The sequence below is a fragment of the Maylandia zebra genome, linkage group LG14, assembly GCF_041146795.1.
Source record: "Maylandia zebra isolate NMK-2024a linkage group LG14, Mzebra_GT3a, whole genome shotgun sequence".
NCBI classification, from domain to species: domain Eukaryota; kingdom Metazoa; phylum Chordata; class Actinopteri; order Cichliformes; family Cichlidae; genus Maylandia; species Maylandia zebra.
Window position 1 is genome coordinate 12,629,840 of NC_135180.1, and position 26,883 is coordinate 12,656,722.

Here is a 26,883-nt window from a genome sequence, read left to right on the forward strand (position 1 = left end):
TCTTCTGCTGCTGTGGCTCATCTGCTTTATGAAACATGTTGCATGTTCAGAAATGCTCTTCTGAATAACTTGGTTGTTATTCAAGCTGCTGTTGGCTTCCAATCAGCTTGACAATCTTCCTCTGACACCAAAAGGATATTTTTACACAGTGAACTGCCGCTTACTGGATATTTGGTTGGAAAAGGAGACCTTTAGGTCTCTATAAACAATAGAGATGGGTGTGTGGGAAAATCCCAGCAGATCAGCAGCTTCTGAAAGACTCAGACTTTAACTATAGTGTTGTGATTAAAAGTTGCAAGCAGGGTTTATAACTCAGACATTACCAGCAGAGTTAATGATGATCTGCTGCTGTGAGGTGGTATTGTTTGTATTTTGTTTCTTCCTCAGTGGCAATCAGCTGTACTGCAGTTAGGAGCATTTAAGGCTCTTATGAGGAGACACGTTTGATCCTGGAGCAGCCCAGATTGGGGATTTATGTAATCTCAGCACAGTGGTTTTAGATTACACCGATTCATTTACTCACAAGTCCCGCAGCGCCTCCAACCATATCTCGGTGCGGTGGGGGAGGGTGTGGCTCAGGCTGATTCATTAGCAGTTTTTCCTCTTTTGTCTTTCATTGGCCAGAAAATCTAGGCAAAGGTGAGTGCCAACAAAGCACTTTAAAAAATACTCGAGTCAATCCTTTTACTGGAAAACAGTCCAACCCAACCCCTGCTCCTGAAAAAGAAAAATCAATTAGCTGCATTAGGATTTCAAATCTGATCCAACGCACATGAAGGGGTTATTGCTTCTGTAAAAGATGGTTATTGAGCCTACACCCGCTGCACCCTCCCACCACTGCGCTCTCATGCACATAAGGATGCCATTGTTTGCACTTGTCTGCACGTCATCTCCACCAGCTATTCACTTATTTCTTGGAAATCCTCAAAATCTGCCCAGCGACCACCGCGTTATCAGGTAAAAGGATTAACGGAGCAAAGACTAAAGTAATTTATCAATCAGTGACTGTTGTGCAACGTTGACGTCTTCCAAGAATACTAACATTTCTCAAAACTGTGCTCTTTACAGGCTTTGGTTTGTTCCCCAGAACTAAGATCCAACGAGGGAAAGAAGGAGACGCAGTCACGCCATGGTCTGTATTAATGAGCTGAAATATTTATTTTTAAAAACTGAAAAAATAAAAACAAACCCACCAACATAGTTTTAGTATATTATACAAAGACATATTTCAATGTTGCTATGTGAGTATCTGTTTCTCTCTGACTACAGTGTGAGGCAGTTTGAAAGGCTGGCTGAGCTGGTAGGACTAAACAGACATGAACCAGAGAGAGAGCCAAAGAGGGAGAGAGAGGTTAATAAAAAGGTAATTTGGGCAAAAATAAAATAAAATAAAATAAAACCCAAAATATCACTCGAGGTGCAATCCAGTCTTTCAAGACACTTGGAAAAAAAAAATCCATACAAAGAAAATGCTCCTTTCTTTTATGGAGGTTTTCTTCTTCTACTGAAGTCAGCTACCAGATGTGTTGTCCAGATGTGGAAGAAGTGACAGACTACAGCTAAAAATCATTTAGTACAAAAAGACCTGGACTCAATAGCACTGCAGATAATACTTCTTATTATTATTGGCAAATACTATTCGACCAGCAGCTGTTAAATTACCCAGTGTCACAACCTTTTAGAGATATGCAGCTGAAGCGGAGCGTCCAAAACTAAAGTACGTTAAGACACAGAGAGACAAACCCCCACCACCACCAACCGCGGGTCATCGAATAGAAAGAAGGTAAGTAACGTGTTGAGGGTTGAAAATAAACGCCTGCTCGTCTCAGGTTTCAGAGTCCAGAGCCAAACGGCAGCTCGTCGGGTTCAGCAGGAAGTTAGGAAACTAACTGTTTTGTTTAAGTTAAACCGAATCCTTAAAAGCAAGCAAAATATTATTTCCAACAACAGGAGGCTTGTAGTTTATGTCCACAGCTACTTGGTCTTTAGGAAGCTATTGAAAAAACACTGCAGTTTGCTTTCGTCCCAGACCCCGTGATCCCTCTGTCACTCAGAGAAGGAATTCAGGGAAAATAACGGCAGTCGGTCCCCCGCTGTGCGTGGCGAGAGGCTGGGTCACGTGATCAAACCGGGCCGATCTAAAGGTTTGTGCAGCGGGAATGGCCTCGAGTCCTCGTTTAAGTCTGACTTCAAGAAAGGTCAAAGTTCTCATGGATATTTCTTCTCCTGCTGATTTATTGGGCTAAGCTTGTGACGAGACAGCAGAGGAGGGTCTCTGTCTTTACTGAACCGAGGAGCAAAACTTGTGTTTTGATGAAGAGAAAAAGACATCAGAACGAGCTCTATATTTAAAAAAAATAACGATAATAAAGAGGGCTGCCTCTCGCTACCCTGTTCCCCAGTTTAACCAGTATAAGAAGGAAAATCTGAAAAATCAGACCCATGTTATTAGTGTTTTCAGCAAACCTGCTCATCTAAACCTTCCCCTGATGCACGGCTACCTCCAATGATGTAGCATGAGGTAGTTCACAGGGACCGTGTGTGTGTGTGTGTGTGTGTGTGTGTGTGTGCTACTTTGCAACCCAACCCTCCTGCACATGGACCGTTCTATTTGAGCGCTTATTAAAATAAAGACCAAAAATCAGGGGTGTGTCTGTGTGTGTGGGAGGGGTCGGTGTTTAAGTTAACAGTCATGGTCGTTACAATGGTGAGGAGGTGAAAGGCAGAAAGTCCAGCGAAGCGGACTCAATAAGGTGAGAACTCACAGTGAGAAAAAAAGAAGCGTCTCGGGCTCCCGCGGTTTCACGCGCAGGACAAAAACATCTGTTTTTAAATGGGAGAGCACGCCGTCTATGTTACGGAGACACGAATGTGGGCTGGGTGGACTCATCTCCCCCCTCCGTCCTGCTCCTCAGAGTTCGGCCTTTGTGCGGTGCGTCCCGGGATGACGAGTAGAACTTGTGCAGCGAGGAGGGAAACGACAATAAGAGACCTCGCCGCTGAGTTTTCCCAACACAGTCCAGGAGGAGGAGCGGGGGGGAAGGCCGCGAAGCCGGGCTGTGGGTCGTCTTTCACACTGTTCCTCGTGTGCACGTGTTCGTCCCTCCGATACCACTAACACCCCCACCCATCCTCCGCTGTTGCTGAGCCCTTGGTGCTGTCCTTTATGGAAGCTTCGGGACATGGGTGGAGAAGCGGGTTTAGAAAAGAAGCACCTTTTCATTTGGCTTGGATAACAGACAAACAAATAATAATTAAAAAAATAACAAGGGAGAAGAAAGGCTGAAAAGTGTGTCTATAAATAGAAAGAGGCAGACAGAAGCCGGTCTTCTGGGTTGAGGAGGAGTGGGGTGACGACACCGGTGGCGGGGATCAGCCTGTGCCTGTGGAGGACGAGGAGGAGACAGATTTTAAGTGTTTTTGTTGCTACGGTTTTTTTAAAACCGTGCATAAATTGTAACGCAGGTGCCCACCCTCTTCATCCTCGCCCCAGCCTTCTGCTACGCCGGCCAGTTCGTAATGCTTCTTCCTCAGCTCGCCGAGACGCTCTCGCTCCTTCTGCAGACGGGTCTCCAGCTCCAGAACCAGGACCTGTGGAGACGCCGACACGTTCACAGGACTGTTAATCACTTTCCCCTCTCAAATCCTGGAAAACGAAAAACTATAAACAGATCGGCTCGAAGCTGAACAAACAAGGGAGAAGACGACCTTTCATCGAGCAACAGCTGATGATTTATTACATTTAAAACTGTACGTAACGCAGCCACAGCTGCCAGCGTGGGTTTATGGGTGTCACGGTGTGATACAGATACAGCTGTTTAACTTTTCTCAAACACGGAAAATCCAACTGTCATCCAGGCTGAATTATGTCAGGCTCGTGTGTTTGTGTGTGAGTGAGAGAAAACCTTCTAAACAACCAGATGAAAGCTGTTGTTTAAACAGGTCTGACTTAAACTAAAACACACATCTTAAAATAGGAGCCCTGTGTGCGTTTCCAACAATGAGCTGTGTGTGTGTGTCTGTGTGTGTGAGAGAAGGTTCAGAGCTTCCCGTGTTTTTCTTTCAGTGTGGGTGAAGCAAAGCCACAACACAGACTCAAGTGTTCACATGAACCTTGGCTTCACTCACGATGAAAAACGAACCTTCAGAGTCTCGGATCGGCACGCCTACCCGAGCGGCTCGCTCGTTAAAAATAAGACTTTGTGATTATTTTGGGGCCAAAAGGGAGAGACTATTTTTACTCCACGTCCAATGAAAGGCACCTTGTGAAAAGCTTCTCGGATGAAGTTACGGTCACCTCCTGATTTAATTAAGACTGTCGGCTGCTCGCTCACCTGTGCATCCATCTCCTGTCGCTTGATCTGGGTGAGAGTCATGCTGGAGAAGTCCATAGTGTCTAGAAAAGACCGGCATAAATATTTTGTGGTTGTTTGGTTTTTTTTCCTTTCTTTTTTAAGGTAGCAGGAAATAGGAAACTAAAACTCACCTGTCTCTTCAATCTGGGACTTCCCAGACTTAGTGGAGGCCACGACGGCCGCGGTGGCCTGTGTGACGCCGCGGGACGCCTGCTGCAGGCGGTGCAGCTTGGTGCTGTCTTTGTCTGCTTTTACCTGCAGAAGGAGAGCAGCAATAATGCGAGAGACGTGAAATCTTTAACATCTTTCCCTAGAGTTAACTGCTAAAGTAACGTTTTCAGCTTTCTCAAAAAAGCTCAACTTCTTTGCTCACCTTGGAAGCAGCCACGAGCTGTGCTGTGCTGGCAGCAATTTCATGTGAGCACACCATCAGCTCCTCAAACTTCCCTTTGCCCTGAACCACCAGGTCAGCAGCATCCCTGCAACAACAACACAGTGCAAAACAAACTCAAGGGAAGCTCTGATTTTAATTTAAAGCTAGAAAGGAAGTGGAAACAGAGTTTTTATACACTGGAGATTTTTATAGTGTTAACGCGGCTAGCATCTTAAACCAAAGCACACATAGAAACAACGAAAACGACTCCTTAAAACATAAACTATACCCCACATCAGGGTAAGCGTTTATAGCATAACATTTACATAACATTAGATAACAGCCATCATTACTACAGGACATGAACAAAAATGTTAAGTTTGTCCACCTGTGGTTGAAATTCAAAGGTTTTTTTAAATATAGTTTTACTGGTTTCTTGTATTTGGCAATTCCACTTGTTGAAAATACAGCACTTTAAGCAGAGAGCGCAGCTCATCCTGGGGAACACTGACTCAGCTAACAGAGTCTGTACCAACGCCACATCTAGGAGGTTGCTTGGATGCCTGAACAATTTCACTTTGCTCCTTTTCTGCTTTGAACGACTGCCTGACCTAATCCCATCTCTAAGTGCGCCCAGGAACGCTTCAGAGGAAGCAGTCTGCATCTGCGATGTCATCTTCCCTGTCACTAGCCAGAGCTCCTGGGCATCACGCTCAGAAGAAACTAAAACTTTGTAAATAACCTCACAAGCCTTAAAGTGTTCGCTTTATCAATCTTCTTCTAAAAAAAAAAAAGTCTCCTCTTTGCTCATCATCATCATCATCAACAACTTTCCCACAGCAAGCACTCAGCCTTCAAGCACTTTAATACTTTGCTGTGAGGAAGACTCACAGAGGAGAGGAAGGCTACTTACACCATGACTGTAGCGCCCCATCCCACCGCTTTGGAGGCAGAGATCAGGCCCTCGGTCCAGCGTGAGTTCTTGGCATAAAATTCCTTCATGGAGGCTGCCCCCTGGTGGACAAACACCAAACATGTTTAAATTAGATGTTAGATATTGAGTTTATTTAAACTATGCTAAAATACCAGTAACATAAAGCTGCAGTGTGACTCACCCTTCCACTCTCCACGATGTCCCTTTGCAGATCTTTGGAAGACAAAATAAGCTCCTTGATGGCCTGCATGAGCTCTGTGCAGGAGGCCAAGATCCTGCAGAGGGCGACAGAGCAGAAGACAATCACTGCCTGCAGCTCTCCAGCTCAAGCAAGCCTGATGTAGCTCAGAAGCTGTACCTGCAGATATCTTGAACGCAGCTTGTAGCGATAGCTAATGCACGACTGATGCACCACTGACCCAAATCCTCAGTGCAGTTTGTGTGTTTTGTTTTGGTTACAGCTGTAGTGGCTGTTTGTTCCTCTGCATGATCATCTCCCACAGCAGCTACAGATTAAACACTTTTTTCCTTTTTTACATGAATAATTAAGTCACCCTGAGAGTTAAGAGAAAGTTTAATTAGCTTAATTTGCACACAGAGTTAATACACAGCCTGGATGAATACCAGAGAAACCTAATCAACCCGATCTTTTTTTATTGTGGGTCCGACAAACGGCCGACGTTTATTTAATGAGGCTGAAAAGACAGAATACTGCATTGAAGACAAGTGTCAGGCTGGCTTCAAATGTCAAGCTTTGTCCTGGTTTTGTGGTTGAATTTATGAAACTCTTCACACATCAGCACTCAGCAGGTGACTATCCGACATCTCGCGGTTGATGAAAACCATCTCCCTTTCCTTTCCCGCTTCATTTCCTCAGATTGCGCACATCAGAATACAAACAGATACCTGCAGGCTTGTGTCTGTGTTATTTATTCAAAATGAGATGGAGGAGTTCGCCGCTCTCTTAGGAACACTCGCCTCTGCCAAGGAGGCAAAACGCCACCAAAAAACACAACATTTGCACATTTTTGGTAATGTTTGTATGCGTGTGTGTCATTCTGACACTTTGTAGTGGTGTAGAGTGAGGTCATGTTAACAATCCATTAAAATTTAGCTCACATCTTCAAAGTTCACTTAAACATTTATTGGTGGAAAATTAACAAAAAGCCTCCAATTTAGAAACTATGATTCTTACAAGTGTGGGGTGTATCGTCAACGTATTGTGTCACATTTGACCTCTGACCTCTCCATCAAAATGTGTTATATCTATAAAGAAAGTATTTTCAGGAAATATACTGTAGTATCATGTTATATAGTGACTTCTAGTTATTTACAGCACTATTCCCTTGAAGGTAAACACTGCTTTGGTGAAGGTTTGTGGAGAGCTTCTTGTTGTTGAAGAAGATGCTGAGTTAGTTTTTGGAGATGACTCAACTTCTTCTAAAGTTCAAAAGCATTTTGCTGCTGTGCAGGAAAGAGAAACCAAAACAAAACCACCGGAAGTTAAAAAGCTTGAGGTTGAAGTTTGTTTCTAATTAGAGGTAAAATGTGGTGTTGTTGTCTGTGCTATGTTTGGCAGGTCTATATCAGAGCTTCAGTGCACTGTGTGACTGTTTGCTTTAGGAGGAGGGTGCTGCCTGGTTAGAGCGAGGACATTACATGACTCTGAACTCATTTAAAGGTCGCTGAATGTCCGCTCGTCCGAGTTTTACGCTGTTGCATGAGTGTAGAAAGGCTCACGGTTGCAGCTGCTTTAAAAGCCAGACAGTCAGTTATCTTTGGAAACCCACATTTAACTAAAAATGATGTTATAGGAAAAAGATAATCTGCTCAGCTTCCGTGCGGTGCCCCCCCTCCAAAAAAAACAAGTCCTAATCTGAGCATTACCTCTCGTTGACCTCCATCTTGATTCCTGTATCAACTGCTCGAGAATTGTTGAGCATTTCCTGTTGGCGCGCACAGAGGAGCATAAGGGGGGGAGAAGAGTGAGAGGTTAATACTGCTGCAAAGTCAAACAGGGGACAATGTTTTCACACTGGACACTCGCACAAACACCTGGTGCCTGATGACCAAAGTTAAACACCCCTCCCAAACACACTTATGCACCTCTATCCTGGCAGCGGCTGATTCCACAGCGGCAGAAGTGGCAGCCATTTCCTGCTCCACGAGGTCTCCCAGCTCCCCCTGCTGCAGCTCCAAACCCTGAGGACGCAATTTCTGAAACAGCGGAAAGTCAAGTATTCACATTAAGGGAGAAATTAGCCATCGTATCACAAAGCGGCTGCGGAGACAGAGCGACTCTTTATCTCTACCCACCTCTGCCGTGGCCAGGACGGCCTCCAGAGCTGCCTTCAGCTTGCCGCTGTCCGCTGCAGCGAGGCCGTCCTGCTGCTTCATCAGTCCCAGCAGAGCCAAAGCTTCAGCCCCGCACACCTTCACACTCTCTGACAGGGCTGACACACAAAAAGGGGCAGGAAGGATGCACGGGTTATAAATCCACAAACACACACACTAAGTGTTTGAGCTACCAGATTTATACTCTGAACTCTGGGATATGACTGTGCCACAAGCAGCTGAAGCTGGAGTGTTAATTAAACCGATATCTCCTCAGACGTGTCAACCGCTGCAGACGAACACTCTGACAGGAGGAAGCCAAAATATAACTCTGCAGCACCTGACAGCCAGATGATTTGCTCTAAACCAGGGGTGTCAAACTCATTTTAGTTCAGGGGCCACATGGAGAAAAGTCTATTCTCAAGTGGGCCGGACTGGTAAAATCATTGTATATATAACTTAAAAACAACAACTTCAGATTGTTTTCTTTGTTTTAATACGATCAACATAAAAATAAATCTAGAGCCTGTGGACAGTATGTTCAAAATAGTACAGGCACAACATAGCTAATAATCATAAAACATCAAGTTATTTGAAAATTCTGAGGACAAAGAACACACAAACACACAGTGCCTCAGTGATTCACAGACGTATATCACAGATCACAGAACTACATCAGGGAGTCTCATGCAGCACTTTCAGTGGGGTTGCATAGTTTATTTGACTCCTGATACCTGGCATCTTTTAGCTTTCACCAGCTCATCAATATCAGGCTTCACATCCTGAGCGTCAGCTAACTTCAGGATGTGCTCTTTACAGAGAAAACTTGCTCACAAAGATACACAACAGTTTTGCAGCGAGGGCTGTCAAGTTGGGGTAACCTGGCAAGAGATCCTGATAGAATGTGTTCAAGCCACCTGCGGCAAATTTGCCCTTCAAATCCGAGTCACACTGCAAGTCTATTATTTCAAGTTGGATCCGGACGGGCAGATCAAAGGGATTCACGGTGAACGGCGAGCAAAAAACTTTGAAGTCTTTCTCCAGTTCACCAAAAATCTGAAATCGTTGCTCAAACTAGTAACAGTCCCGTTATTTTATCTTTAAACCGCTTCATATCTGCCACATCGTGCACACATTTTTCAGACAGGGGAAGTGAGCTGCGTCTCCCACAATAACAGCTTCAACTTGAAAGAACGCATGCTGTCATAATACTGCGTGACAACTTTGTTGCGTCCTTGCAGCTGTTTGTTCAAGTTATTCAGGTGCTCTGTAACATCCACCATAAATGCAAGGTCCTGCATCCATTCTGCGGAATGAAATTCTAACACTGGTTTGCCCTTTTCTTCCATAAACCGTTTAACAACAATTTCTCCTCGTAAATCAAAGAAACGCCTCAGCACAGCACCTCGGCTCAACCATCTTACCTCAGTGTGGTATGGCAGGCCATAGATGTGGTCTTTCTCTCTGAGAAGACTGTCAAACTGACGGTGATTGAGGCTTCTGGATCGGATGAAATTAACAGTTTGGATGACCACCTTCATGACGTTATCCATTTTCAGTGACTTGCAACACAAAGCCTCCTGGTGCAAAATACAGTGAAAAGTCCAAAAATCACGTCCTCCATTTGCAGATTGCACTTTATCTCTGAACTTTTTTTTTACAACGCCTGCCTTGAAAAGCGCTATATAAATCCAATCCATTATTTCTTCCCGATCGTTGAGGGCGCACCATCTGTAGCCAGGCTGACAGCGCGGGACCAGTCCACTCCGACCCTGTCCAGCGCAATGAGCAATGAGGTAGCTAGCTTTCACTGCAGCATCACTGATGTCTGTGAGTAAACACAGACTGCTGTTTCTTCAGACCCGCCAACAGTTCATTCACCTTCTCTCTTCTCCGCTGCCCTTGAAAGTTGTCATATTTGTCGGCATGAAGACTCACATAGTGGCGACGGAGGTTATATTCTTTCAGCACTGCAACATGCTGGGAACACACCAAACATACAGCTTTCCCATTCACTCCCGTGAATAAATAGGAGGATGACCATTTTTCTTGGAACACTCTGCATCCACTTTTCTCTTTTTTGACAGAGACATATTGGGGCAATAAGGGTGCCAAAGCACATCAGGTTTAAATTTCGTGGGCAAAACAAAGTAGCTCACAATTGCTATTGCGCCATCCAATGGACACAATTGGAACAGCAGTTTCTTTATTGAAAAATTGATGCTCATTTTTATACTTTACAAAATCATCTCATGGGCCAGATTAAACCCGTTTGCGGGCCTGATCCGGCCCGCGGGCCGTACGTTCGACACCCCTGCTCTAAACTGTAAACAGGCTCCACAGGCAATGTATGGAAGCACACACACCGAGTCAAAGCTAAGTGCTCCTCATTGATCCTTAGCCTCTGCAGCCTGTGGTTTTGACCCAGTGTTTAGGTTTTGTTTTTTTCTTTTGTTGCAGTAAAATAAGTGCTGGCCAGAACTCTATTATATTTGGGCATGTTTAGACTTGCCATCTCCCCGAGGGCGAAAACATTACATCTGCATGAAGTCAGCACTTTTGTTCTATTCTGGCCTGTTTTGGCTCACATTCTGTATTTAAAACACGACTAAAGAACTATTTGCGACTGCAATGTGAGTGTCCCGCCACACGATAAACAGACATACACTTAATGGTCACTTTATTAGGTACAGCTGTTCAAAAGCGCAAGTTAACGCATATCTAAATCATCAATGGACTTATGTGTGCAGACATGGTCAACATGAAGAACTGGGTAAAGAAGTAAGCTGTGGCTAAGAGGAGAGGGCAGCTGTCACTAGCTAGATCCATTTTCACACAGCTTTTCAGTGTCAGTGTTGTGGAAGGAGAAATATCAAACAGTTAGCAGGAAGTTAGCTCGCTAGAAACTAGCGAGCTAACTTCATTGATGTAGCATGTTCTGGGAGATTTCTGAACAAATTAAAACGTACAGCTCTGCTACCACTTCTAACATAAATGAAGGCCGAAAACTAAACAGCAATGACTTCTGTAGGGTTACTGAAGTTGGGCTAGCTGGTATATAATGATGTGCTACGTGATCGCTAGCGACACAGCTATGTTACCATAAGATTAGCACAGTGAAACCAGTGGATGAACGCTAACTTTTTCCCACTCGATAGAAGTTGGAGCAGCTGCGAGAGAATTCAACATTAATGAATCAATGGTACGGAAAAGAGGAAGCAAGAATATTGAGTAGAGTAAAGTTTGACTTATCTGACTGTTTTGTTTCGCTTAATGCACCTTATGTATGAAAACAGGCCCGTTATCGACAGTGAGCCTTTCGGCCCGAAAAATACGGTATACCCAGTATCCTGCACTTAAACATTCATTTAATATCACGTACACATATACACATACCCCCAAGAAGACACTGAGAAAAAATAAAGAATAACATTGAGACTGTCTCTTTGCCATAAGTCATTGTTGATTTTGTGTCTTCACTCTCCATCCCCTGCCAAGCTGCACCTGTGATTCTGCGGCTGCTCGCTGATGAGCTGACAGATAAGTAAATCTTTTCTTGGATCTTATCCTCTGCATCCAACATCATGGTTGTAAACCGCCATGAGTCTCCCATCAACGTCAAACTTATAGACTTTGGCCTCGCATGTCCTGCGTCTGCAGTGATGCCTGGTGACCGTGTGGAGACGGTTGGTTATAGTGCACCTGAAGTTATGCTTGGCCTTCCTTACAATGAAGCAAGTGACATGTGGTCTCTGGGGCTGGTGGCTGTGGAGCCTGTACAGGCGTGCCACTCTACCCTGGAAATGAAGACTATGATGTTTTGAAATTCATCATAGAGACTCAGGGTCAGCCACCAGATCATGTTCTAGACTCTGGCGTGTACACTGAAGACTATTTCATTGAAGACAACGACAACCAACAGCGCTGGACATTTAAGACTGACCAGCAATTTCAGTACGAGACAGGATATGAGTCCCTGGAGACAAGATACATCAAACTGACGCGTCTCGATGACCTCGAACAAGTTATGATGTTTAGAAGAGGACCTGAAAATGGCCAACGTTTGTTTGTAAGCTTAATTAAACAAATGTTGGCCTTGGATGCACACCAGCGCATAACACCGTCGGAGGTTCTCCGGCATCCCTTTTTCAACCCTAAGAGTTCCCCTTGCATTGACATTAGTGCCGAAAGACCACAAAACCCTGTGGTCTTTCAGCACCCTTCAAACTTGAAATGCAAGAGATCAGAGAAAATCAACTGCAGTTTCCAAAACTCGGTTGAATTTTCAGCAAGTATTCGTACACACGTCAGCCAGCCCATCCTTCAGCTCAGATGAGCTTGAAATAGTTGAAGGGAGCATTTTGGGAAACCACTACAAGGTAGAGGCTTTCCTCGGAGAAGGGGGCTTTGGTATTGTAGCCAAATGCCGTGATACCAAAACCAACCAAGCTGTGGCTATTAAGGTGAACAAGAACCGCACTGATATTCTGCAACAGGCAAAAAAGGAAATTTTCATCCTGGAGCAGCTGAGAAGGTTGGATCCAGATGCCGCCAACATTGTTAAATGGAACGGCTTTTTCCTTGACAGAGAGCGGGTTTGCCTGAAATTTGAACTCCTAGATCAATGCCTGTGGACTACATAGGGGACCCGAATAACCGGTGTCTCCCCATAAGCGAAGTCAGGCCAATTTTAGGTCAACTCACAAATGCTCTGTCCCACCTGGGTTCTTTGGGAATAGTGCACGCTGACCTCAAACCTGGAAACATCATGGTTGTAAACCGCTATGAGTCTCCAGTCAAAGTCAGACTTATAGAGTTTGGCCTCGCATGTCCTGCGTCTGCAGTGATGCCTGGTGACCGTGTGGGGACAGTTGGTTATAGTGCACCTGAGGTTATGCTTGGCCTTCCTTATAATGAAGCATGTGACATGTGGTCTCTGGGGCTGGTGGCTGTGGAGCTCGGTACAGGCGTGCCACTCTACCCTGGAAAAAAAATATGATGTTTTGAAATTCATCATAGAGACTCGGGGTCAGCCACCAGATCATGTTCTCGATCCTGGCGTGTACACTGAAGACTATTTCACAAAAGACAACTACAACTACAACCAACAGCGCTGGACATTTAAGACCGCCCAACAATTTAAATATGAGACAGGATATGAATCTTTGGAGACAAGATACATAAAACTTAAACGTCTGGATGACCTCGAACAAATAATGATGTTTAGACGAGGACCCGAAGATGGCCAACGCTTATTTGTCAGCCTAATTAAAGAGATGTTGGCCTTGGATGCACACCAGTGGATAACACCCTCTCAGGTTCTACGGCATCCCTTTTTCAGCCCTGGCCTCTCCAACAGGTTCCCAAGTATCAACATTGAAAGACCATACAGAGTCAATCTCCAGCATGGCATCTTCCACCCTGGACCAAAGTGATAAAAACACAAACTGGGGTTGGAAAAGGATATTAACAGCAAATTACACTGGAAATATTAGTTAAGCTGCTCCAATAATTATCACTTTGGTTTTTTTTTTTAAATTTTCACTCCCCCCACCCCAACCAGTCGTGACAGAGGGCTGTCCCTTCCTGAGCCTGGTTCTGTCGAAGGTTTCTTCCTTTTTAAAGGGAGTTTTTCCTTCCCACTGTCGCTAAATGCTTGCTCATAGGGAATCTTCTGATTGCTGGGGTGGCCAAAACTCTAGGGGAACTAGCAATTCCAATATTCAAAGCAGAGCAGCGGACACCTTACCATCACATCAGTCCCTTAATCCGACCTAAAACACCATGTTTACAGAAATAAATTCCATACAAATTGGAAATAAATTGTTGTTTTTGATTGTTTATAAATATATAGTGCTACCCTTCAGCCTCCTAGTAGACATACCTGTGTTATAAATGTGAAACGCCTCCAATTTTCAGAAAAGTTGACCTCTGACCTTGAAGTCAAGGTCACTGAGATTTAAGCTTCACAGAGATTTTCAGTAGATGCAACCATGGTATTGATTTGAAAAATCGACACAGTCACAAACTTGGATGTCCACCGCACCTCGCCATATACCAAAGATTAAGAGGTGTTTTTTTCTAGGTTTTTATAAAGATTACAAAACACAAATAACAAAAATGTCAACGCTATTTTGATGTTGTCTAATTTAGTGCAAAAAACAAAACAAACCCAAAAATTAATAAATAAAATAAATATATATTACATACATATATATATGTATATACTACATACTATAAAACATTTTAGTGGTTCACAATGGGGTCAATGAACAGAATGAAGGAAGTGAGTCATTTTTATATGACAATGGTGTGAAAAATCATTTTTTTGTATTTGTTTGTCACACTTAAACATTTCAGATCATCAAACAATTAATTTTTTTAATGTATAAAGAAAAAATCCTTTAACTGTCCAGTTTTCTTGATGTTATTATGCTTCTACCACTGGTTTGTCATTAATAAATCAAACTTTGATTGCTGCAGCAGAAAAAAGACGAATAGAAAATGGTGCAGATTTACACTTTACCTGAAACAGAGCAAAAGTGCTCTTTACATAGGTTAATGAATATTAACTAATATAGGCTAGATATTTGGACATTACTAGCTTCATTTGGGCCTTCTGAGCCATTAGTCCTCTGGCTTATTGGAATCTTGACTGTCTCCAGTTAGTCCAGAATGCTGCTGCAAGGTTTTTAACTAAGACACGAAAAAGAGAGCACGTTACACCAGTTTTATGTTCATTACACTGGTTTCCAGTACATTTTAGAATTCATTTTAAAATCTTGGTACTGACTTTTAAAGCTTTGAATTGTGATGCCCCTTTCTACATTTCTGATCTTTTAGAACCCCACGCTCCCTCTCGCAGCCTGAGATCATCTAATCAAAGGCTGTTGGTAGTTCCACAAACACGTTTTCAGACCAGAGGAGATTTTTTTTAGAGCAGTGGCCCCCAGGTTGTGGAATGCTCTCCCTCCATCATTACGTCGCCTTGAATGTATTTATTCTTTATAAAGCAGCTTATGGCTCATTTATTTAGATTGGCTTTTAATTAGATTTGATGATGATTTCACATCACTAAGCAGACAGTGACTTCACTGTACTCAGATGACCTCTACAGTCAACAGACCTCCATCCAATACAGCACCTTTGGGATGTGGTGGAACGAGAGATTCACAAATCTGCAGCAGCTGTATGATGCTGTCATGTCAAATCTCTGTAGGTTGTTTTCTGCACCTTATTTAAAGCATGCCATGAGGAATTAAGGCTGTTTTGAAGCAAAAAACAGGTCCAACCCAGTATTAGCAAGGTGTACGTAATAAAGTGACCAGTGAGTGTAAGGATCAGAACAGTTCAGATAAGTAAGGAAATGAAAATCTCCATAAACTGAAATCATCTCTCTGTACCTCTCACAGAGAACAATCTTACCGTCAGCCTGCTCCACAGGCACCATGTGGGAGGTGGCACTACCCTGAACTATGGTGTCGCCCACCAGGTGGCCAGACTGGGTCACTGCACGCACCAGCTCAGACACACCTGCACAAAACAGCAGAAAAAAGAAAGTAAAAATTATCACAAATATTCATCAGCTTTATTTAACAGCATTAACACAGCGTGATTTTAAAAGATAACAAATTACAAACAAATAACTAATTTTTTTCTTTCACATTCTGTTTCGTCTCACCCGTGTTGTCAGCCAGGAAGGCCACTCTGGTAGAATTTAATCTCTCCATACACTCTAAGGAGGCTTGACACCTGGATGCAAGGTAGTCTGCAGAGATGGAGCGACACACTTGATGAGCGCATGCACACGAACACGCTGCTACACAAAGAGGTGATGTTCACAGTTGCACTGCACAGAATCCACACGTCAGATTCTGACCTGCCGAGCTGGTGCAGCTGATGTGCGCCGGGTCGTCTATCTGAGCCAGACTGTCCTGGATGATCTTCTCCGCCTCCTCCACGGCGCCCTGCAGGCTGGCCCAACGAGCCGCTGCCAGCTGGCTCTCTAACGCCTGCTCCCTGCTCTCCTGTGGACAAACGCACACAGTCAAACTTACAAACATCGCAATCTGCACACTCAGAGCCGCTCGCGTCTCCCACGTGCTCGATTTAAAGTGACTAAAATTAAGAAGTTTACAAGGGGAGATGTTTGAATTCATCACCTTCTCATTGAGTTGGTTCTGCAGGGTTTCAGCACTCTTCACCCTGCTCTCTCTTTCAGTCACCAGCGAGCTTTGGACCCGCTCTAGCTCCTCCCCCCGGGCCGCAAGCTCCGCCTCCACCTTCGACAACGACTGGACCAGCTCGGCTTTCTCCGACTCCAACGCTGCCAGCTGAGTGCCGAGCACCTCGCTCGACTGTGTCGAGGAAATAAAACATGGAGGGATTACGAAACAAAAACAATGAAGTGAGAAGAACAACAGAAGGAAACGATTTGGATGGTCAGGATAATTCACAGCTGTCGGGATCAGGAAGAGCTCTGACCTCACTATAAAAACCCAAACACACACACAAAAAAACCCCACTTCATCTTTAACCACAATAACCATGTTGTCTCAGACCCCAGAGCTTTGGGGTTGACCTTTAAATAAAGGAACTCTGGGAATTTGTGGTTTTGTAATGTAGCTACATCCTCCTGTCTTTGGAGGAGAGCAGTGGAACTTGAGCCGAGTGCCTGCCCTTTTATTTGCAGGTAGATAGTGAAGTGTAAAAGCAGGAAAAGGTGAAAGACTTACAGCCTGGGTGCCGGCAGGTCCGACAGACAGAGGAGGAAATGAAGAAGACACAGAACTGTTAGGCTTTTTAAAGCTGCGGTGTGAGAGCTGCTCATCGGGGAGAAGGAAAAATAAAGTGACAAGAGCGATAAAATGTGGGCTGTGGGAGCGAAAAGAACTGGAGAGAGGCGGAGGAGGACAGAAAGAGTGATGGAGTTGATAAGTGGATGCTGCAAAGAATAGGAAGTCAGGAGTGGGAGGCTGAGAGACGGATGAAAGGCACAGGGAACAGAGCATGTGCAGAGAAACGGTACAGTCGTCGGGGATCCTGAGGGTTAACAGCATGATTCAGGGATTTATTTATTTATTTATGTTTAAATTACGCTTATCCCGTTATGAATTTTCCTGTAAATGATCTCGTTAGCTCCAGCTTTTTTTCTCCCCTCTGAAACATCCGTAGTTAAGATCCTGGAATGAAATGCTGCACTAATGTAAGGGACTAAATATCCGTGTTTCCATAAGCAGTTAATGTTTGTGCAAGATTTTTACCGCTCTCATCTCTCGCTCTCTCTTTGTTTTCTGCAACTTTTTCTATTCAGCTCAGCAATGACAAAAAAAACAACAAACAAACCGAGAGGCGAATAAGAAAAGAAACGAGGCGGTGAGGGGGAAAAAATGAATACATAACAATTGCTTCTGTTTAAATTTCTCCACTGTGAAAATCGTTTTATTCAATCGCTGATGTCAAACAAACGAATTAGCATATCAATTCTAACACAAGCTGCGCTTTGAGCCTCTGAAGCGGTTCGCGTACAGGAACAGTCGTGATTAAGAGAGGAGACGATGAAAAAGAAATGGAGGGCGTGGATGATGGACGGGGACGGAGTGTGTTTTTATGGAGCGCGATTGTGACAGAAAAGCGGTTATTTATCTTTGAGTCATTGTCCGGGATGTGTTGTTACCATTTAAAAGTACTGTGTAAAAGTGTTGAGCATCCCTCATTTGTTTAATTCCAACAAGCTTTGCTATGAGCACCTTTATTAGAGATAAGCCTCGTTTTCCCCTGACAGCTCTCTGGGTCAAACCGGAACCAGCGTCTGATGAAAAACTGACAAACTTTCAGAAAGCCTGGAGAATTATTGCTTTAGATCACTTTACAAATGCCAAGAAAGCCTGACTCCTTCGAAGAAAAATCTGCAGATCTGAGGCTTGGTGTGCTCCAGGATCACAGGAGGATACCAGCTGTATTTAACTTTGTCCCTTCTCTGCTGCCAAGCTAGAGAGTGACTGAGATCATTTAATAATTGATGATTAGAATAAGAGTGTGTGGTGTCAGCGCCCCATTATAAGACTTTATACATAAAGATCACACAGGTCACCCATGTCATTAATCTTTTCGCACACTCTTGTGTTAGTTGGTGTTTTTATAGATTAATGTTAAAGGGCAGGGAGCGGGCTATAAATTAGTTTTGTAAGTTTTCACAGCAACTCCGGGATCTGGATTTAGGATCTGAGCGAAGAAAGGAGAGGAGAGGGAGACCTGCTGCGAAGAGGCCACGCTGGTCTTCAGGGAGTCCAGCTCTGCCCGGCTTGAGACCAGCTCTCTCTGGAGCTCCTGAAGATGCTCGAGCTGCTCCCGCTCCTGAGCAAGAAAAGCCCAAATTAAACTTCAGACATCTTAAAAACAACAGCCTGTTTGGTCACTTTGCGGCAGAAAAATCCAACTTTACCAAACTCTGCACACCATTTGGAGCGAAACCGTACTGCTTTCCGTACACGTTTGGCAGTGATGACCAAACCAGCCTCGTTCTCACCTGTCTGTCCGCCGCCTCCTGAGCGGCCTTCACCTTCTCCTGCATCTCTTTCCTCACCGCCTCCACTTCATCCTGTGCCGCCCGAGCTACCGTCATCTGCCGGGTCACCTCTGCGTTCTGCATACAGACACACAAAGAAACACTTGTAATTCAGACAGCAGATCCTCAGCTTGACAGAAATAAAGGACACGAGGAGGCCACTGCGATCTAAGGATCTCATGAAGTAGAGGGTCTCACCTTTCTCAGCAGGTCTGCGTGGCTCTGAACCAGCTCGGTGTACTTCTCCTTCAGCTTGGTGTAGCGCTGCTCGTTGGCCTGAGCTTTTCCTGGTAAAAGTCGCGTGAACACATACAGAGAGACACACACACAGCAGGTGAAGCGGCTATGTCAGATGACCATGACCAAAAATTCGACTCGTTGACTGAGTAGATAATGTGCCGGTGTAGAATAAACAGAGCCTTACTCTCAATCTCCGTTAGGCTTCTCTGCTCCTTCTCCGTGTCCTCCCTGACCCTCCGCAGGTCGTCCAGTTCGGCCTTCAGGAACTCGCTCTCTCCCACAGCCTGTAGCCTCAGGTGGCTCTGCTCGGCAAGCTCCGCCTCCAGCTCGTTGACTCGCCCCCGCAGAGCCTGGCACAACCGGCCGCTCTGGCGACGGACAGGAGAGAGGGGGAAAAGGTCATACGTTTTGTGAGGATGCTGCTCGGATAAAGTTAGGAAAAAAGCTGCTGTTTTTACCTCCAGTCTGAAAGACTCCAGCTCCTCTTTGAGGGCCTGGATCTCCCTCGTCAGCTGCTCGATCAGCCGGTCTCTGTCATTAACATCACAGATAAAAATGAATCTAATCTGATCTTACAAGATTGTTGTTAACATAAGCAAAACTTTAGCTATTTGGGGTACGATGGCACACGTGTGTCCTGGACTGTTAGAAATACTTGGCAATATTTGTCATCTCTGCTGCTCTACATAAAACTGGAGAACAAGATTCACACGGTACCATTCAGGCACCAGAGACATGTTTACGCAGCGCTTGGGCAATTTTATATACAATAAGTGTTTATTCATGTCACTCTGCTCCTGTAATGACACTCACTTGTCATCCTTGCGCATGCCGTTCTGACTGTTGAAGTTGAACGGGTCGATAGCAGCCGAGGTGCCAAACAGGTCGTCGAATTTTGTCTCCACAGGAGCCTGAAAAGGATAAACACACAAATCACATAGCAACCTAAAGTGAAACATGTCACCACTGTTTTTTTTACTTTGATAATTATGATAGCTCATGAAAATCCAGTATCTCTTGTATTTAGAACATTTCCTTTACAGTTTGTGTTTGTACAGTTTGGATTGTAATTTACTCAGAGTGTCTGATGGGCTAGTTCAGTACACGCAAGCACAATCATGGGGAGAACTGCTGACTTGACAGCGGCCCAGATGATCATCACTGACATCCTCAACAAGCAGGCACAGAAAGAGCCTGCAGAGAAGGAGCTGACTGAGGCTGTGGTCAGAGCACCACACGCTCAGACATCTTCAGGAAACCGATCCATTCCTAAAATGAAACCACTTGTCAACCAGAGACAGCACTGAAAATGTTTTACCTGGACTAAGGACATCTGCTGTGGTTCAAAGTATCTTTCCAGATAAAAGTAAATTGTGTATTTCATTTGGAAATCAAGGATCTAGAGTCCAGTGTGAGATTTCTGCAGTCTGGGATGATGTTGAGCGCTGTGTCACCTGCTGCTGTTGGAGGTGTTTGATCCAAAGTCAACACAGCTGTCTACCAAGAGATTTTAGAGCACTTTATGGAGAAGCCGACTTCACACGTGCCCACGGTTTGTCGACCTTTTCATTAGTGCACTCGATCGACCTGCCTGAACTGAACCGTACTTGGAGGTATTGTCAAGAGGAAGATGAGAAACACCAGAGCTAAAAATACTGACAAGCTGAAAGCTTCTGTCAAACCCTCAGTAACACTTCAGCAGTGCAACGAGCTGATCACGTCCATGTCATACCAATAATTTGCACCAAACTGTTTAAGGTTGGACCTTAAACAGTAAAACCTTTTTTTTTTTTTTTTTTAAATTGATCTTATTAAATATTCCAATAAGCTGAGACACTGGATTTCATGTGCATCTGAAAAACAACATAATTAATACTATACAAACCAGATGTATACAGAGGAAATGCTTAGATAGACGACACATTTAAATATAAATCTATGCGATGCGGCAGAACAGCTCTACTGGATCCTATACGAGTTCACAGATGTTCCTAATAATTTGGCTGGACAAACAGATGGGCCAAATTTAAGAAGACAGCATCCAGAGCTGCTTATCTGGTTACCGGCAGTACGGGGACGTCCGTGTCCACCAGGTCGTCCGTTTCCACTACGTGCTCTGACTCCGGGGACGACGACTCGGCGGGGATCACGACCACGGGGCTGATGTGCTCCGACAGAGCAGATGCACGCAGGAAGTTTGGAGGGTTCTGCGACAATCAGAAAGGCACGAGGTTATTCTTTGTATAATGTCCTGGTTTCGTCAGGTTCATCACAGTGGAATCTATTTGCCTACATTTTCATGAAAGCGTGACATCACATTTCATTTTCAGTTGTGAAAAACGATGGGATTCAACAACAAAGATAAAAGCTTTGAACTGAAACTTTTACACGTTTAGGTGTGGTTTAAATGCGCGTAAGTCCTCACCTCAGGCAACTGTGGGATTTGAATCAGCCTCTTAAAATACTGCAGGTTACTGGAGCGATAAAACAGACTCTTTAGCCTGAAAGCAAAAAGGGGAGAGATATAAAAATGAAAAAGAGGAAACGGGAAAACCTCACTGAGAAAAGCAGACAGAGCAAAAAGGTCTGACACTAAAAATTCATTCAGCACGGTAACAAGAGCTCAGAGAAACTGTGACCAACTCTGTGTGTGTGTGTGTGAGACACTGAAAGTGAACTTCATACTTCTTGAACTGTTCCTGGAAGCGATCTCTGTGGCCCTGGAGAGTGTCAGCTGGAAGGCCTGCGTGCACACAAAGACAAGTGGCCAGGAATTACTTACAGACAGGTAGATCAGGATACTTTAAAACATGTCTGACTGCATACACATACGGGGGGATTTGATTAAGAATACTTCAGAACTGCAAATTTCCACATCTACCTTTCCAGAGAGTAAGAAAAAGGCTTTTTGAAACTGAGCTGCTGGTTAATTTTTTTTTCCCAGTGAGGCTTTGAAAATTTTCATGAGCCCGAGGGGTTCTGAGGAATCCATCAATTCAGAGAGGAGAAACGCATCTCTCAATCTTTGAAGATAACTGTCAGAGATTTTAAGTATGCACACATCTGAGGAATATTAAGAGCCAAAGGTAAGGCTAGAAATCCTACAGCTAAACCCAGTGCAGTTCAGGAGACACAGGGCTTCATCAGCTTGTACTTAAGTGGTGCTTACGAGTGAGACCTTGAATACAAGCCCATACTACAGTATTTATTCGTCTGTGATTTTACTATTGTAGGCAAAATGATGATGTCAAATATTTGAGGTATAGTAATGTTCAAAAGTGTCGAGCCGCCCCACATTTCTTTATACTTTTCTTGGAAAAGGTGCAGTGACTTATTGAAGCGGGCAAACAAAACTGCATTGGGAGTGTGTTTGGGATGATTATCATGCTGAAAGTTGAAAGTGATGCCAGTAGACGGATCAACTGAAGGTCCAGATGCATCACTCAGGTCCTGTGTCAGGTCTTTTTCCTATTTCTTAAAGATGTGACTTTCAGATGCTGTTTATCTGCTGTAGATAGTTTTTTTAGTCTTTCCCTTTCTTCTTTTGTCCTGCATCTGTTCAGTTTCCTCAAATTTGTTTAAGGACACATTGCACACCACGCTGAGATATGCCAAGTTTCAGACTAATAGCTTTTTGAGAATTGCCTTGTTGGTGCAAAAATGCTATTTTGTGGAAATTGTTACCAGCAGTCTGTCACAAAAATGTTTACAAAGTGTGTAAAGACATTGGGTCTTTGTTAGGTTGTCTGTTACGTGTAGACACAACACTGGTCCATCCACTGATCATTCGACTGCACTTGAATGAGTCACAAGTTAGTGTTAAATGGCTTAAGCACATCTGTGCTTTAGACAGATGTGATGGCAATGACTACTATTTACCTTTAGCAACAAATTACAGAAGCATGAAAAAAAATGGCAGTTTTGTTCATCGCTAGCTGCAGACCTAATGTTGCTGTTGTGTTTGTTGACCAGTTTTGAACATTAAAAACAATTAACATTAAAATAAAAATACAATTATGATTGAAACTGGTCAACAAACACAGTGAGACTAAGTCTTAACCACATCTGATTAAGCCGAGGATTTGCTCTCATAAGCTAAGGTCAGAAAACCATAAACAACATATAGGATTAAAAAAAAAAAAGTTTCAGAGTAAGGCCCGTGTTTATTTTCCTGCACAATCTCAACTAATAAAAAAATGGAAATAATCAGTTATCACCATGGACGAAATCCTACTTTAGCTAGACATCAATAAATGCAAATCGGCCCAGTCTAACAAGGGATTCCAGTCACTTCAGTGATATTCAAAAACTGCACAATATTTGCATTTAGTAACGACAACACTGAGCACCGCTGCAGTTATTGAGCCTGCAGCCGTGTGTGTGCTCGACCAGCAGGGGTGTGTGACTCACATGAGTGCAGCTTAAACAGCAGCTTGACGGTGTAGTCATACAGGTGGCTGCAGTCGAGGATAACCTGGATGAGGGGGGCCAGACGACACTGACCCGCCGCCGTCACAGAGACCGACCGAGACATGTCTAGAGAGCTGAACACTGTGAGGAGAGAGACGGTCAATAAATGCAGACCCAAAAATCAATGCACACACATACACACATGAGCATTAGTAATTATTGCAAACAGTGGGAGACTCATCGATCATACATGTTTCATGACTCAATCAACTCGTGCTCTTCATTTTACTGCTTCTGCCACAATTAACTAATAAAGTGTCTGAGAGCAGCACACGGCTCACTCTTGCTGCACTTAAAGGTTTTAAGTGACGCAGAGAGAGAGAGCAGCAACCTGAACACTAACAGGATTGTGTGACTCGCTGTCATTACGCCCCCCTCTTTCATTTCCCTGCTGCCCTGCTCACACTATCCCCAAAGTCAGCCGCTGAGAGCCTATGTGTAAAGCTGAGGTGTGGTTTCCTGCTTAGTCACAGCGTGCACACACACACACATGCACCTAGATGTCTGGCCTCTTCACCCCCAGATGACGTGATGCTTTTTAGAGAACAGACCACATGAGGAAGCTGACGACAGCATAAGAGATTTGGGTGCAACCTCGATTTTTGATTTGTCAAAACACGACATGTGATCGCCAATGTAACGAAGAGATATGATTTAGGCTTGGGAGCAATATTAGGAGTGAAGTTGGGGACGAGGGTTTGATAACATCACCAGGATGTTGAATGAAAGCCATGATAAATAGATACCAGAATGTAATTTCCTCCTGATCATTCATAAATGGAGGCACGCAGCCTTCCTGGCATTTCTTCTGAGCTCCTGGTCACATCCCAGCACTCTATTTTTAGCTCGACCCACACTTCAAGAGACATTAACCTGGGATGACTCACCCAGACAACAAGGGGGGCTAAAATATAACATGAATCCACAAACAGCCTGGCAGTAAACTGAAACAGAAGAGGTGGAGCTCTGACGTGACATATATATATATATCATGACATCATCTTTATTTCTGCGCACCATTGTGAGGAGACCTCCGATCCGTCAGACTGCGTATTCCTGTCTGTGAAAGTGTGAACTTGGATGCATTCATCTGTGGGTGTGTGAATGTTAATGCGCACGGTTTCAGATAAGCACAGCTGGCAGCGCAGTCAGACCAGAATAACTTACCACCCAGGAAGAGGTTGAGCTCACACTCCAGGTAGTCAAACATCTCTACGGTCAGCTGGAAGCTACAGGACAGGAGAGAGACACGCAGAGCTCATTTAAATAGAAATGCTAAACTTAAATAAATAAACACTCTGAAAACACATCAGATCTCATGCTGGATGTCTACACCGATATGGACTGGATAATCTGTTAGCAACACAAGGATGCCACATCATTAGATGGAAACAAAAAACATTATGCCACAGGGATTTTATCGAAATGTCATTGTTGAAACTCATAACGGTGCTCGTTAGTTTGCTTGTTTGCATGCCTGACAATGTTGAGGCTCATAAAGATGATGGATGGTGTGTCCTGCAGAGGTCTCCTCTCAAATCTGGACCAGGGCATCACTGAGCTCCTGGCCAGTTTCATGTGCAACCTGGTGGCATTGAAACATAACGTCCCCGAGGGTTTCTATTGGATTTAGGTCAGGCAACCATGAGGGGCAGCCAATGGCATCAGTTCTAACATACTCAAGGAGATGCCTGTATACTCTCACCACATGACGCCGGGCATTGCCATGTACCAGGAGGAACCCAGGACCCACTGCACCAGCGTAGGGCCTGACAATGGATCCAAGGTTTACTGATACCCAATGGCGGTGTTGTTGTCATGGATACACCTCCTCAGGCTATCACTAACAACACAGTCATGCTGAATGACGTTACAGGCATCATAATGTTCTCCACGGCTTCTAAAGACCCTTTCATGTCTGTCACATGTGCTCAAAGCAAACCTGCCAATTCTGGTATTCTATGTCAAATTCCAATTGGACTCCACGGTGCTGGCAGTGAGTACAGGACCCTCTATAAGTCCTGATTGTTTGGTCAGAGACATTCACACCAGTGATCTGCTGGGGGTCATTTTCTAGCTCCGGCAGTGCTCATCAGGATCTTCATCGAACAAAGGAGCAGATACAGATACAGGTCCTGTTGATGAGTTGAGGACTTTCTACGGCTCAGTCAAGTTCTCCTAGAGTAACTTTCTCATGGAATCTCCTCGAAACAGCAAAACCCAAAACAAAACAAAAAGCCCAGAAAGGAATAGTTATGGGCAAACTATCCTAAATGAAGTGTTTGACAGCTCTTTCATGTCTTCCTTTTGCCCGTGTTAATTCGATCCATGTGGCTCGCAAAAACGAATAAAAGACAACTGAAACCTCTCCGCGTCCGTGAGATGGCTCTGACACTGATATACATGCCTCAGATTACAACATCGATGGCAAATCTAACAAATGGGTACAGAGCACTTGTAACATTAGATTTCTTTTAACCTACAGACGAGTGTTTTCCTTCTTTTACACATTTCTTTCCATTTCTTCTGATTTTCCACAAACTTTTGCTCTTTTTTTGGGAGAAAATATCAAACAAACATGTCTGGTTTATTACTATCAAAGCATTAAAGAAGCAGATACCGATCCAGGACTGTTGGCTTACGTGACCATCTCTTTCCGGATCGGGAGCATATCCAGGCACTTCCTTAGCCACCATTTATTCCTAATATGTCTCCTATTGAACATCAAAATGTTCATCAAAGGCCAGCCGCAACCAGTAACCACTGCACAGCTGCAGCCTGCACTCATCCAGGAATGCAGAGCAATCTCTCAACAACAGATCCGGACACTTGTGCAGTCCATGCACAGATGGGAGACTGCTTGCATCATACTGAGTGGAGGCTATACCTCAAATGAAACATCTTCTGTAAACGTGTTAAAGTGTTAGTATGTGTCAAAGTAAAGAACAAGCCTTTTGGTTATCCCCATGAACAGCCACATATTATCCGTGTGCGACTGTCCAGTAACAACTGAAGGATTTTGCATTTCACACTTTTGCTCCACAAAGCTGAGAAAAAGGCAACGCTGCCAGCACAGCGGTCCTGTCTGCCAAACAAAAACAATACGAGCAGCCGAAGCAGCGACTCGCCACACTCACAAGTTGTTGACGTCGTTCTCTCCCGCCTCGTCGAGCTGTCGGTTTGACATCTGAAGGTTTCCTGGAAAACGAGGGTTCTGAAAGACAAAGCAATGTAAAAGTCCTGATTACGGTTATATACCAGACCAATCTGATGGTTGTAAAAAGCAATGTGCTATTTAAATTAAGATTCATTAATTAGTCTGAGTACTGTGAGTCAAATAAGTTGTACGAGCGGTTGGAGATGAGGGAAGGGAGACCGGACAAAAGATACAAATGACAAGGCTTTACTTTGAAACACCCCGTGAGTATTTCACACTATTTTGTACTTTCACCCTACTACTTTTACTCGATTACTCCATTTAAAAACATGTAGTGAAATAGCAATGTCAATCTACGCGTAGTGATCCATTTTTAATAGAAACAACTGATTAGAGCAATTGTTAGTAATACTGAATTAATATGCATACTAGCAGGCATGCATCATATGCATG

The 26,883-nt window shown here is 44.1% G+C and overlaps 1 protein-coding gene across 2 annotated transcripts in view; it reads right to left on the bottom strand.

Annotated features, from left to right (window-relative positions):
* Positions 1–1,133: 1,133 nt before the first annotated feature.
* The window catches only part of hip1 (huntingtin interacting protein 1), a 51,298-nt gene continuing 25,548 nt past the window's right edge, over positions 1,134–26,883 (bottom strand). For both annotated transcript variants that reach the window (XM_004561421.4, XM_076892237.1), the window contains exons 6-31: positions 26,411–26,487; positions 24,441–24,502; positions 23,214–23,354; positions 21,489–21,546; positions 21,229–21,304; positions 20,867–21,010; positions 19,617–19,714; positions 19,262–19,334; positions 18,988–19,171; positions 18,762–18,850; positions 18,525–18,641; positions 18,251–18,352; positions 16,159–16,353; positions 15,876–16,023; positions 15,678–15,764; positions 15,422–15,529; positions 7,979–8,115; positions 7,769–7,879; positions 7,550–7,608; positions 5,844–5,937; positions 5,642–5,742; positions 4,729–4,834; positions 4,487–4,610; positions 4,335–4,396; positions 3,474–3,591; positions 1,134–3,383 (exon numbers count right to left, since the gene is read on the bottom strand). In XM_004561421.4, the coding sequence (XP_004561478.1) occupies positions 3,373–3,383; positions 3,474–3,591; positions 4,335–4,396; positions 4,487–4,610; positions 4,729–4,834; positions 5,642–5,742; positions 5,844–5,937; positions 7,550–7,608; positions 7,769–7,879; positions 7,979–8,115; positions 15,422–15,529; positions 15,678–15,764; positions 15,876–16,023; positions 16,159–16,353; positions 18,251–18,352; positions 18,525–18,641; positions 18,762–18,850; positions 18,988–19,171; positions 19,262–19,334; positions 19,617–19,714; positions 20,867–21,010; positions 21,229–21,304; positions 21,489–21,546; positions 23,214–23,354; positions 24,441–24,502; positions 26,411–26,487 (2,682 nt within the window). In that variant the 3' untranslated portion in view covers positions 1,134–3,372. The remainder of the gene's footprint in view (positions 3,384–3,473; positions 3,592–4,334; positions 4,397–4,486; positions 4,611–4,728; positions 4,835–5,641; positions 5,743–5,843; positions 5,938–7,549; positions 7,609–7,768; positions 7,880–7,978; positions 8,116–15,421; positions 15,530–15,677; positions 15,765–15,875; positions 16,024–16,158; positions 16,354–18,250; positions 18,353–18,524; positions 18,642–18,761; positions 18,851–18,987; positions 19,172–19,261; positions 19,335–19,616; positions 19,715–20,866; positions 21,011–21,228; positions 21,305–21,488; positions 21,547–23,213; positions 23,355–24,440; positions 24,503–26,410; positions 26,488–26,883) is intronic.